This window comes from Bubalus kerabau, chromosome 14, assembly GCF_029407905.1.
Source record: "Bubalus kerabau isolate K-KA32 ecotype Philippines breed swamp buffalo chromosome 14, PCC_UOA_SB_1v2, whole genome shotgun sequence".
In the NCBI taxonomy this organism is placed as follows: Eukaryota; Metazoa; Chordata; class Mammalia; order Artiodactyla; family Bovidae; genus Bubalus; species Bubalus kerabau.
Window position 1 is genome coordinate 2,817,711 of NC_073637.1, and position 13,177 is coordinate 2,830,887.

General features: G+C 58.3%; 1 protein-coding gene across 5 annotated transcripts in view; it reads right to left on the reverse strand.

The window, feature by feature from the left end:
* The window catches only part of MROH1 (maestro heat like repeat family member 1), a 49,749-nt gene that overhangs the window by 22,022 nt on the left and 14,550 nt on the right, over window positions 1-13,177 (reverse strand). For all 5 annotated transcript variants that reach the window (XM_055545522.1, XM_055545520.1, XM_055545521.1 and 2 more), the window contains exons 3-12: window positions 12,410-12,555; window positions 11,427-11,558; window positions 10,832-10,994; window positions 10,563-10,661; window positions 5,690-5,841; window positions 5,176-5,316; window positions 4,847-4,939; window positions 1,883-1,961; window positions 1,642-1,755; window positions 658-731 (exon numbers count right to left, since the gene is read on the reverse strand). In XM_055545522.1, the coding sequence (XP_055401497.1) occupies window positions 658-731; window positions 1,642-1,755; window positions 1,883-1,961; window positions 4,847-4,939; window positions 5,176-5,316; window positions 5,690-5,841; window positions 10,563-10,661; window positions 10,832-10,994; window positions 11,427-11,558; window positions 12,410-12,555 (1,193 nt within the window). The remainder of the gene's footprint in view (window positions 1-657; window positions 732-1,641; window positions 1,756-1,882; window positions 1,962-4,846; window positions 4,940-5,175; window positions 5,317-5,689; window positions 5,842-10,562; window positions 10,662-10,831; window positions 10,995-11,426; window positions 11,559-12,409; window positions 12,556-13,177) is intronic.

Genomic DNA, 13,177 nt, shown 5'->3' on the forward strand with positions numbered 1-13,177 from the left:
CCCAAGAATGGGGTGCAGGATGAGCACAAAGGCTGGGGCAGCCGCAGGAAGGGGACCCACTGCTGCTGAGCCCAAGCAGGGAGGGCCAGCCCCGCCCTCAGCTCTGGGGTCACCACCAAGCTGTGGATATCCTGCTGGAGTCCAAGCTCCTGTTCCCTGGGGCTTCCGCTGTACCAAGTCGTCTAGCCCTGTGACTCGGGTGGGGCATCAGGCCACCCAAAGGGCTGGATGCCTAGATCTGCATGACGGAGGCCTGACAGAGACCCTAGACACAAGGCTGGGGCTTCCCTGGGCAGCCCTCCGTGCGAGCCAGCACAGCGCTGCCCATGGCTCCACAGGGCCAGGACGAAGCCTCAGAGTGCCCAGGCCACCCCATGGGTGTCTCTGGCTGACGCTCACGTAGGTCTTTTTGGCGTAATGGCTCTTGAGTTCTGGGGGTTCTTCTAGAGAACGATCAAGCCCCAAGGTGGTCTTGAGGACTGCTTCCTAGCTTCACACCTGGTTAACGCATCAGGAGGAAGCTGGGGGCCCAGACATGCAGCTCAGCAGACACCCAGGCCTGCCGAGGCCTGGTGTGCTGAGGCGGCAGCTGCCTGTCAGCAGTGGCCGTACCGCCTGTCGCTGTGCAGGGCTGCACCAAGCTGCCCGCTGACTCACCTTGTTGTTGGTGTCCAGAAGAGGGAGCTTCATGGAAGAGAGAATGATGGGTTTCTTAACTTCCATCTGAGCAGCTGCAAGAAACCAACAAGGGGCTCAGCCTGCCTGCCGATGGGCAGACGCCGGGCAGCCCTTCCGCCACGATGCGGGCTGAGCCCGTGCTGCAGGGCTCTGGCCTCAGTGCGGCCCTCTGCGTGGGGGGAGGAGAAGGCCACCTAAGCACAGGCCCACTTATCTCTCTCCAAGGGAAAAATGACTTTTTTCAGCAAATGACATTATTTTATCCAATTAAGAAGTGAGGAGGTTAGAAGTTCAGGGCAGCAGAGCTGAGTCAGGGGTCCCAGGTTCAAGTGTGGGGTGAGGGTGCCTCCAAGATCATCAGAATCTTAGCACCACTCCCTGCTCCCAGCTCCAACCTGAAGGCCTGACGTGGCCACAGCCACTGTTTAGCAACCAATACTCTCTCACACACACACACACACAAATTCAGGTGTGAAAACCATTCAGGCTTATTGCTGATTAAAACTGCTTAAAAGCAAGAAACCCGAACTCTCCTATCCAGTTGTGAGGAAATCTTCAGACACATGGAAACCAGGGACTTTCCACAGAACTGGCCTCTACTCCTCCCAAGGTCCACGTCTAAGAGACAGCGGCACGAGCTATGCCTGTGGCCAGGCCTCCACAATGAGGGACCACTGCAGCAGATGGCTGCAGGTGGGAGGCGTCAGAAGGACTCAGCCACCAGCCCCCCATGCCGAGGCGCCATGGCCCGCTGACTACAGCCCCTGCCAAGGGCAAACATCAGAGAGGGACAACCTGCTGGCAGGCAGGCGAGCACCACTGCTGAAACCCTTCAAAAAGCAGGGAATTTTGTGAAATAGAAAGTTGGGGAAAGTATTTCAAGAACTCAAAGCAAAATGCTCCTTTTCATGCTGAAGATGGACAAGGTGGGCCTATCCCATCTCCGTTCCACAAGGTACTCACCCGCTGCATTGATGACGTGCCTCAGGACCTGCAGGGTGCCCACACGAGTCCTCTCATTGCTGGTGTCCAGCTTGGGCAGCAGGAAGGCCAGCAGGCGGTCCGGCGAGCAGCAGGCTGCGGGCAAGTGCTCATCAAGACCGTCTTGCTCCCTGCTGGTTGCCTGCATCCCCCAGGCCCAGTGGGGAAGACAGACGCTCAGGGCGGTGAGCACCCTGATGAGACCAAGGCTCCGCCTGCATACCCAGCACGGTGAAGCAGCGCAGCACCTCCTTCTGGTTGCTCATCACCAGCGGGCTGGACGACTCCACGGGCACGCAGATCTGTCCAGGACAAAAGACAGTCAGCAGCTGGGGGGGCTGGAGGGGCGTCTCAAGCTTCCAGAGCTGCAGGTCCTCAGGCGCGTTCACCTGGGTGAGGAACCCCTGCCTGCGCCAAGACACGCTCTCAGGCCCTGCAGTTGGGGCGGGGACGCAGGACACACAGCTGGCCCTCCTCCTGCACCCCACCCCACCCACCAGCAGCCAGGAGAACAAACTCCCCAGACACACTTCCTGATGAGGAAGGAGACAGCTGCCCACTTTCTCGGGCAGGACACACGAGCACAGAAAGCGCTGGAGTCTGTCCATCCAAACTGAGACAGAAAGGGAGCTGCCCTGGCAGGGGTGCAGGCAGAGGCTGCAGGCGGCTGTGCCCCTGGGCCCCACTGCACCTCTGTGGGCAACACTCTGGGGCTGAGCTTTGGGTGGCGCCCCCGTCCCCACTCAGCCCCCAAGGTCACAACAAAGGACCTGCAGGGCTCTGAGGGGACCCGTGGGAAAGCCCAGCCTCCCAACCAGAAGGGAGACGTGGTGCAGGGACCACAGGTGCCACCCCAGCCTGGCCCTGCCAGTTCCCAGGGGACTGGAGCAGGTGGAGCAGGTGCAGGCAGGGCTGCCAGGCTGGCTCCAGGTCCCCAGGGCCCTGCTGCCTGCTCCCGGGGTCACTCAGCGACCCACGGAGCACCTCCCACCAGGGCTGGGGGCCAGCGAGGGAGCAGCTTGGAAGCAGACGCTCTGGGTGTCTGCCCCAGGGAGCCTGCGGAAGATGCGTGAGGTGCTCAGAACTCCACGGTGACTGGAGCACAAACCGCTGCTGAGTCCAGGCGCTAAGGTTTGCAGTGATTGATTAAAAGATCAGAGAGATAACTAGTGACGAGGGCAGTCACGTGGAAAAAAGATAAAACTAGCTTTTCACTCTTCCTCTAAAATACACTCCAGACAATTAAAAAGTATAGGGGAAATGAGAGAACCTGAAAACTCACTGCAGAATTGGAAAACCTTTTCTAAGTACAGCAAAATCTGGAGTGTATAAAGAAAGATAAGTGATGGCTTTAAAAAATTAAATAATGTTCCATGGCAAAAAAATATCATAAGCAGAGCCACAGATAACAGAAAAGCAGAAACAAATATCTACATACATGACACAAGACTATAAATAACTGCTACAGACCAATATGAAAAAAAAACACCCTAAAATCAACAGAAAAACAAAAGACGTGAATGGAAAGCACTAAGAAAAGGAAATATCACACTTTTCTAGCTTCTCAGCTTTTCCACAAATATTCCCCTTTTAAACCTCCCCCCGCCCCCCACAGATTACAGTTTTTAGTTTCAGGCCATCACTTTGTATTAAGTAAATAATACTCCATCTCTCATTTTTTCCTCACTTTTTTCCAAGTTGTAAACTTTTTCTCCACAGAGATCTTAGGCATTCTTCGCTAGGTTAATTCCCCGATACTTTACAATTAAGTTTCTGTTGCTACTGTAAACACCTTTTTTTTTTTTTTGGTACTTTATAGCTGGTCACCACTGATGGGGGAAAATACTCTTGATTTTTACAGGCTGGTCTTGTAACTGGCAGCCTTGATGAACAGAGTTGTAGGACTTGTAAATAGATTCAGTTCTTGTACGAATGAACTTCTAGATGAGTGCATCAACCATCCAAAACAAATATCTGCTGGGAGCAGACATGGCGGGGGCCAGAACAAGGCAACCTTGCCCTCAGGGCTGTGCCGCCTCGCTGAGCATGGGGAGCAGCGGCCCGCCAGGATGAAGGGTGGGCAGGTGGCCAGGCGAAGGCAAACCACAGGTCTGTCCGGGGTCCTTCCCTTCTGCTTCTCTCCTCCAGGATTTACCCCAGGCCCTGCTGACACGCGACTGAGGCCCCTTCCTGCTGTGGACGGTAAGGGAAGGTGGTTGCTCCTATCTATTGTGATGCAAACTGTATCCATCACATGTATGATGCATGCTGATGGATCAGGTATTTAAAATTTGCCAAGTAAGAGAAGTTCCTTTCCCATCCTGGTTGCTAAGAGTTTCAATGACAAATAGGTGCTGAACTTCTTCAAAAGTTTTTTCTGCATCGCTGAGATCAGAGAGAACCTTCCCACAGCCCCTCCCGCTGGGGCCCGTGTGTGGCGAGTACGAGGTGGGCAGCCAACTCTCCTCCGCACAGACCCTCATGCCAGCTCACCCGCGAGCGCCCAGACTTCTCTGTGTGGTCCTGACTTGGAGTCAAGACCAGTCCCACAGAACCTGTCAGGCAGCTCCAGATCCTTTTCTCATTTCCAAGCCCACCTGTGTGAGGTGGAAATGGGCTATCCCTCAAAAGTCTGGAAGAGGCAACCTGAACACCACTGGGTCCCGGGTTTGCTGTCAGAAAGGAAGGGCCTGGAATGTGGTCTCCATTTCTTTACTGGTTTAGTCAAATTTTCTATTTCTCTTCTACCAATTGTGACATTTTTAAGATTTTTCTAGGCATTTATCCACTTCATAGTTTTTCAGGCTCATTACAGCTGAGAAGCCCCCTGAGGCCTTTTCTCCAGGAGAGCCTTCAGGCCCTCCCCTTGCCGGCCTCAGCTGCTGATGCGGCTCCTTTGCTCTGCCTGAGCCCTGACCCTCGGGGACCCGCAGGCAGCATAGACACTCCGCCTGCCCTGCTGGCCGCCTCCTCCCCTCCTGCCCCTGCATGTAGGGCTGTCTGGTGCCCCACTGCCTGAGTCAGTGTACCCCTAAGGGCTGCACCCAGACGACTCGGGAAGCCTGCAGAGGTCCACCTGGCTGGACCCCCACCCTGAGTCTTGCTCCCTGGGCCCCTCAGCAGGCACCCCCATGGCAGGAGCAAGCGCCCAGCCCCAGCCTGCTCACAAGCCCCTCCACCGGCTCACCTGAGCATGCAGAGCGGCAAGGAGAGAGTTGAGGTGGATGTCCAGAGTGCGGCTGCCCACACTCACGGCTGCCTCCAGGATCTGGCCGAGGCTCTGCAGGGAGGAGTGGCCTGTCAGGAACTCCTTGCCCCCAGCCCCGCCCCACCCCACCTGGCTGAGAGCCTCCCAGCAGGACACCACCCTGGGGCTGGAGCTAGGAGGGAGCGGTGCCAGGAAGGCGGCCCCGTGAGGCCAGGGGCCTGGCTCTCCAGCTCTGCCCATGTCCCTTGCTGAGGCCGACACTCGACCAGGGCCTCAGCCACTGAGGCTCACAGCCACACTGTGTGTACCTTGGACACGTGGACGGTCTCGGCGTGCTTCTTGTAGAAGGCAAGCACCCTGGGCAGCAGCTTGGGGAGCTGCTCCTCCAGCTTCTCGCTGGGAAGCAGGTGGCTCATGGGCCCCAGGGCCTCCACCACTGCGAGCTGCAGCTAGAGGGGGCAGGGACACCGGTCAATGGTGGGGGGACAAAGGCAAGGAATCCTCCACCATGGACCTAGAGCAGAGGCTCCTATGAGGTGGACGGAGTGGGCCCAGGGAGAAGTCAGAGCAGCCAGGCAGCCTCCTCCCTAATGCGTGGAGGCCCCAAGGTGGGGGTGGGGCCTCAGCAAAGCAGCCCAACGCTGTGAGGACCTGCAGGGGAGACCCCACAACACAAGGCTTGGCGTGCGCAGGTGGACACAAATCTCTACCAAGATCTGCGGGATGAGAGAAGGGCCCAGGGGTCTGTGGCAGGACCCCCAGGCTGGGGAGGGAGAGGGCGGCCAGCAGGTGCAGTCACCAGTCCCCACCCACAGAGCATACCTTCGCTCCCCGGCTCTGTAGCCACTGGTGGAAAAGGATGTCGTAAGCACCAGAGATGTCTGAGGCGAAGGCGTCCTTTCTGACTGTGGGGTCTGGGGCCTGATCCAGGTTGGCCAAGTATTCTAGGATACTCTCACTGAAGCGCTGCAGGGCTGCGGTGACCCCAGTGGTGAGGCGGCAGGCATGGTCACGCTGGCTCTCACCCAACCCCTCTAACATCCCACGCCCGCCTGCGAGACACCCTCCTGAGCACCCCGGCCAGGCTCAGGACTACAGGGTGGAGCGGGGTGAAGGGTCCCCTGACTCTTGTCCTTCCCAGAACCTGGAACATGACTTTTCTAGAAATTCAGTCTCTGCAGATACGCTAAGACTAGGTCACAGTGGGGTAGGGTGGGGTGGTGTGCGCCCTAACCCACCAGGACCCTGTCCTCGTAAGAAGACAGACAGACATATTGATGATGGAGGCAGACGCTGCAGTGACGCAGCCTCAAGCCCAGATGCCCAGATCAAGAGGCACCTCCAGACACCAGGGGAGCCTGGAAGGACTCTGTCCAGAGTCACAGAAGGTGAGCGGCCCTGCCAACAGCCTGCTCTCAGACACTGGGCTTCTAAGCTGTAGAAGACAGCCCCATTGTCTTAAGCCCCTGATTTGTGGCCCTGTGTCACAGTGGACACTAGTACATGACCAACCTCTCTCAAATGCCACCAGGCCACCACGCCCACCTGCTCTGGTCTGTGGTGCCCACCTCTCCCCTCACAGACACACATACCACATGCTTTCAAGGGCTGCTGTCCAAGATGGCATAGGACCCCCCAGGGCACATGCAGGAAGACCCGGGTATGTGAGCCTGGGTGAGAGTGTGGTGCTGAAGGTGGGGAGTACCAGCCTGGGGGGGAGCTGTGTCCGTGCAAGGGACAGCATCCACGGTGCCGTGGATGCCCAGGCAGGGAAGCCGGGGGACCCACTTAGGTGTAGACCTGTGAGTGGTCAGCAGGGCCTGGACTGTGGGTCAATGGAGATGATGGGACCACAAAGAGTCAGAGGCCAGGACCTGGCCACGCAGCCCCACTGAGGCCTGGGCAGTGGAGGAGATGAGAACTAGATGGCTGGCAGCGGTGTCGGCTCACAGCTGGCCACGAGGCCAGAACCCACCCCCAGGATCTTGACTGACAGGACCACGTGCTCCAGCTCATGACCTCTGACCTGGACCACTTGCATGACTACTTTCTCAGCTTAGGCTTTGCAGCCCAGCCCTCCACCTACAGGAAGGCAGCTACGGTCACAAGCACTCAGAGAGCATATAGGACCCCCCCTTCCCCGCCGAGGCCCACAGCAGGAGGCCTGCGTCTGGTTGTCCTCCCACTGAAGGTGCCTTCGGGGGAGGGGGTCTGCTTAGGTGGGCCCTGGTCCCTGCCTGCCACCCCAACCCCTGCGTCCCCCTACTCTTGCTCCTTGAGTTGCTCAATCAGACTGCTGATCAAGCTAACCAGGGCTTCGAGGTACCCTGTGTGGGAAGGGCTTTCAGGATAACAGGACATCAGGTGGCCAGAAGTAGAACCACCCCCCGCCCTGAGTTACTTACCAGGTTTGTGCTTTTAATCAAGGACACACTTGCCTCAGGTAAACGAGCCACTCAAGCCCCTCCCCCAGCCTGATTTTCCTTATTCCAGAAGCAAACACCAGGTTTGGGCCTCTCTCTCCACACACATGTGCGCAGTGTTCCCCACGTACCCCAGGCCGGGGCCAGCCCGTTCCATCCACCCCTCCAGACCCCCGTGGCTCTGAGCCCACCACTCCCTCCATGACCAGCTGTGTTCTGACTTAAGGATCATCTGGGGTTTGAGTTCCCTCGTTCTCCAGGCCCAAGTCACTGTGGCAACCTCCACACCTCTTGCCACACATCCTAAGGCTCCCCCAGCCTCACCACACGGGCCACACACTTCCGGATCCTGCCTTCTCAAGGAGCCTCTCTACACCTTCCTGCTCAGCAAGCCTTGGGGTAGGGTGCTGACTCTCAGTGGTGCCTTCCGCTGGAGCTTTCTAGCGCTCTCCCTCAAGCAGAAGGCAAGCCCTTGGCCTTCTCCTGACCACCTGCCCCGAGGAAGCTTCCCGAAGCAGGCGTGGGGAGGGCCTCTCCACCTGGGGCAGCTCCCACAGCGACCCCCTCCGCTTTCTCTGTTCCTTCTATCCAGGGTGATTATCCAAGACTGGCTTCATGGCTTCACTTGCTAAGTCTTTTCTTTCTCTTCTGTTTTCCACATACTTGCATTTTTGGCTCCATTTTCTAGAGGATTTCCTCAACACTTCCATTTCTACCTTCCATTTTCATCATGTTGCTAATTCCCAAAAGCTTTATTGCATTGTCCAAACGTAGCTTCTTCAGAGCAAGGTGCTTCTGTTTTATGAATGCATCTTCCCAGATTTCCTCTCCTATCTGTTTTCCCCTCCCTCAACTGTCTGCTTCCCCTAGTCTCCCTTTCTGTCTATTTTGCTGCTGCCTCTCTCATCAGACCTTCCTGGTGGGCGGTGAGCTGTGGTTGCCTGCCAGCGCTGGCAGTGTGTCCAGGCCAGCTGAGCACCTATTGTCTGGGTCCTGTCCACCGACTTCTGCGGCCCTCCTCCCCGCCCTCCCCCTGCCTGGCCGCAGCATCCTGCGAGCTGGACAAGAACCTCTGAGTGCACACACGCTCCTGTTCTGGGCCCCATGGCCCACCTGGGCCACCTTCCTGCACAGGAACACAATCTGCCCAGAATCGGAGACTGCCTGGAAGAACAAGAGGTCCCAGTCCTCTTGTGGCCCACCCAGGCCGCGGATGAGCTGATGTGGACCCTCCTGGCCTGACTGAGGCTGCTCCAGTGGGTAGGACCATGCTTCCCTCAACTGCAGACCTGGAGCGCTGTCTGTGGTGAGAAGCACACACCTCAGCCAGAGGGCGGCTGCAGGCAGTGTCTCCTGGCTCATCCAGCCCTTCACACACGACATGGCAGCCAGGTGAACACTGTAGGCCTGCAGCTGTTGAGGGGCAGGGCCTCCTGCACAGGGCTCTGCAAGTCCTGGAGCGATGCCACCACTTCCAGCGATGCCAGGGACCAGCCCTCAGCTCCAACACAGGCTCTCCTTCTCCCTCCCGGCCGGGATGAGTGCTGTCCTTGGAGCTCTTTTCCCCCAGCCCCCACAGCTCTCCCCAGTCCCTCCTGTGTCCCCCCAGCTGGGATGTGTACTGTCCTTGGCGCGCTTCGCCCCCCCGCCCCCTCAGCTCTGCCTCGGTCCTCTCTATGTCCTGCCCCTGCACTCTGAGCTCAGCAGTGATTCCCACCCAGCTGCTCAGGGATCCTGTCACAAGTTCCCTTTTCAGCAGAAACCAGGTCAAAGAGGGTTTCAGTCCAACAGCCTGCTATCACCCACATGTGGGAGGGGCCCTCAAGAGGAAGGCGTGGAACAGAGAGAATGGGAACGTCGCAGCTCTGAGGGGCTAGAGCTCTTCCTAGAGTCCCTGAGAGCTGAGGAACCTGAACCCAAAGCCACCATGAACAGCAGGGCTGCTGCCCAAAGCTCTAGGCCCCAGATAGGAAAGTCCCCTGGTGTGCACAGAACAGGCAGCTTCAATGGGACTCCTCTGCAAACACCAACTCTCTGCTTGGCTACCAGCCTCTCAACCCCTGTCTCGATGTGGCCACAGCCTAACCACGTCCCTCTAGCCTGGCCATGGGGGTTGAAGCCCAGGACCTCTAACAGCCTGGGCTGGGGATTAAAAAGGGTCCTTAGGGCTTCCCTGGTGCTCCAGTGGTTAAGAATCTGTGTTCCAATGCAGGGGACTTGGGTTTGATCCCTGGTCCAGGAAGATCCCACATGCCTCGGGGTAACTAAGCCCGTGCGCCACAACTACTGAAGCTGGGGTGCCTAGAGCCCATGTTCGACACAAGAGAAGCCACCATAACAAAGAGTAGCCCCTACTCTGCACAACTAGAGAAAGCCCTCGCCAGCAACAAAGACCCAGCAAAACCAAAAATGTGTGCATGCATGCTAAGTTGCTCAGTCATGTCTGACTTTTTGTGACCCTATGGACTGTAGCCCACCAGGCTCCTCTGGCCATGAGATTCTCCAGGCAAGAATGCTGGAGTAGGTTGCCGTACCCTGCTCCAGGGGATTTTCTCAACCCAGGGATCAAATCCACAGTGACAGGTGGGTTCTTTACCACTAGCGCCACCTAGGAAGCCCACAACCAAAAATAAACTATTTTAAAAAGGGGATCCTGTCTCATGGGCCTAGGTGTTCCCTCTCCCTCCCCTCAGTAGCAGCTGTCTTCCTGAGACTGGAGGGGACGCTAGGGACACTAGGAAGCCAAGGGACAAGAGCTGTGTGCAGGCCACTAGAAGAGGCCAGGCTCCCTCAGGCCCCATGTTTCAAGACTCTTTGTTCCCCCCTGTAGGAGTGCCCTCCTGCTCATCAGGAGTCATGCCATGAAGCACTGCCCATGGCACACAGAGGGTGGGAGAGTGAACACTCCCAGGACACCCAGGGAAATGTCACTCTGCCAGCGTGAGCAGGGAGAAAAGTGGGAAGGAGCTGCAGCTCTGGTCAGTCTCCTCCTGCCCCCCATCAAGTGTCCAGGGCTCAGGGAAATACAGCATAAGGTCCTGGTGGGGGGGGTCCCCAACAGCAGAGAAAAGCTGCCAGACAGCAGAGGTCAGCTCTCTACCTGCAGCAGTGCCCGCTCAGCCCCCAACTGCATCACCCTTCCTCTAATCATCCCACCCTCCTCCTGCAGCCTTAAGGCCCCCCAGCCCCCCACAAAGGAGCACTGGAAACAAAGACCCCCCCAACTGTGGGCAGGCCACACCCACCCACCACCCCACAGAGGCCTGTCTTACCACAGCAGAACACCACTTTCATTGAGTCGTGCTTGGCTGCGCCCAGCATGGGCAGCATGGTGCTAAGGATGGACGTCAGGAAGGGCACCACGCCAAACACTGCAAGAAGGGGCGCGTCACAGAGGCCCACGGCCACCCCCACCCCGCCACACATCTTGAGCTCTCTGCACAGCCTGGGGCATGTGGTGGAGCGACTGGGACCCGAGGAACCGAGGTGCCATCCTCAGACTCTCTGAGCATGTGGGCGGAGGGGCAGGGCCGCCACCTACCATTGGAGACGGAGAGGCTGGCGAGCGTGTGCACGGTGCAGGGGTGCGGCAGGAGCCCAGGCTGGAACTTGCTCAGCAGCTCCTCCATTACGCTGCTGATGAACCGCCTCCCCACTGCCACCAGGACGCTGCTGGCGGCTTGCTGCCAATCAGAGACCAGCTCCTGTCCCCAAAGACCTCAACTGACACCCTGACCAAAGGAGGCAAACCTCACCCACCCTGAAGGTGCCCAGGGGGAAAACTGGACACTCTGCATTCAGTTCCACTGGAGGACAGGCCGCCAGTGTTCAGGACACTCTCGGGCTGCTGTGAGCAGGGCCCCAGGCTGAACCCCGAGCCCATGCACACTCAAGTGGGGCCCTGGTGCTCCTACATTCGCCCTGAGAGCTTGGGAGCACTGCTTTCCACTTTGGCTTACATCTGAGATGGCGGGGTGACCCGCCCCACCCCACAAGGGCAGTCAGTACACAGGACCAACAGGCCAGACCTGAGGCAGCCAGACACAAACCCATGTTCTCAATGCACTCAGGAAGAAAACAGCTCCCTGACCCAGCCAGGGGCAGGTCAGCCAGGCCAGGGCAGGTATCCCCCACACCTTCACTTTGGTCATCTCATTGGAGGCCAGGAGGATGATGGCCCTGGCCATGTCCTTGTCCAGCTCGCCGATGTGATTGCTCACAACTATCTCCATGGCCCTTAGGATTATCGTCCGGTATGGATGAGCTAGCTGTAGAGAGAGATGGTGGAGGAAGGACCGGGACTCACTTGTCTCTCATGGCTCCTCCCCGAGCTCAGAAATGAGCCTTGGTCTCCTTAAACTGGGACAGTGGTGGGGGTGGGGGCAGGCGCGGGAAGGGGCCCTGCTGGAGAGGAGGGGTCATCAAACTGGCTCAGGAGCCCAGGGGCCCCGTCAAGACTCAGCTGTCCAATCCTGAAATGGCAGCTGACAGACGAGAGCCCAAAACTCAAATAAAAAGAAAAACGGTCTTTTGAGACTACAAGTCTAACTCCTAGGAATGAGCCTAAACCATGCACTGTGGAAACTGAAATTATGTCCCACTATAGGGAGATAAGAGTGTCACAGAACCCGGTAGCCGGGACCAGGAGAGGCGGAGCTGGCACAGCCCTTGGTGCAGTCTCAGCAGGGCCCGACCAGTGGAGTCTATGGTTGGGCAGGGAGCAGAGGCGTTCTGCTTACCACGGGGACCCAGGTCCTCTCTCACTAGCTGGTAGATGAGAGGAACGGTGGACTGGGCCTGCGCAAGGACAACCGGACACTACAATGCCGACCACCCGGTCCCCCACAACGGGACTGACCCACAGGACAGAGTGGGTCACCTCTGCTGGACTTGCCGCTTCAAGGGGACCTGGACTTGCCAGTGTGACTTTCCACCTACAGCAGCCTGGCTGCATACTTCAGACCCACCCGGGCCACTCCCCTGCAGGTCCCACCCCTCACCAAAGGCCCCGCCCCACCACAGACCCCGCCTCTTGCCACGAACCCCGCCCACAGGTCCCGCCCCTCACCACAGGCCCCTCCCCGCAGGCCTCACTCCATCATATTGCGAGGAGCAATACCTTTTCGTGCAGCCGCAGGTGCTCCTCGCAGGCGCTAAGAACCTCTGCTGGCTTCGACTCTCCGAAGTCGCACAGGGCGCCACATACCTGCTCCTGCATCTGAGGGTCCTTGTCAGTGACAGCGTCCAGCAGGATGGCGGACAGCCCTACAGTGACAAAGTCCGATGGCAGGGTCAGGCCCAGCCCCGGCCCACCGCCTGGCTCAGCCTCACCGGCCCAGCCTCTGCAGCCTCAGGCACACACACCGCCCCCTCCGTCCACCGTGCTGGCCGAGGTCTCTGGAACCCACTGGCTGCCTGCTCTGAGGTCACTCTGGCCACCTTTACCCCGACCTTCCAACCCAGGCCGCATTTTCGCCGCCTCTCCAGCCCGGCTGGATCCGAGCTCCTATAAAAAGCAGGCGGTGTGGGCTCAGCCCCATGAAGCCACTCCAGGAGGACCTCTGGCCCACACTCTGCCTTGGACCATGCCCTAGGCAAAGAGCTGGCCCTGGCTGCAGGTACAGTGGCCAGTCAGAGTGAACACTGGTCCTGGGGCTTTTGTAGGAAGGAGGAAGGCACAGGGACTCTCCCCCACGGAGCACAAAGCCACTGTGTCAGGCAAACGCTGTCCCCACACCAAACTGAGCCAGCGTCGGCAGAGACGAGAGCTTCCTTTTCTTTTCTAATGAAACTTTAAAGAAATTGTGTTCAAGCAGCCATCACTCCTCCCAAGTGCATTTACTCAGAAATCCGCAGCATGCCGTGGAGGCCAGCCAAGGGGCCCACA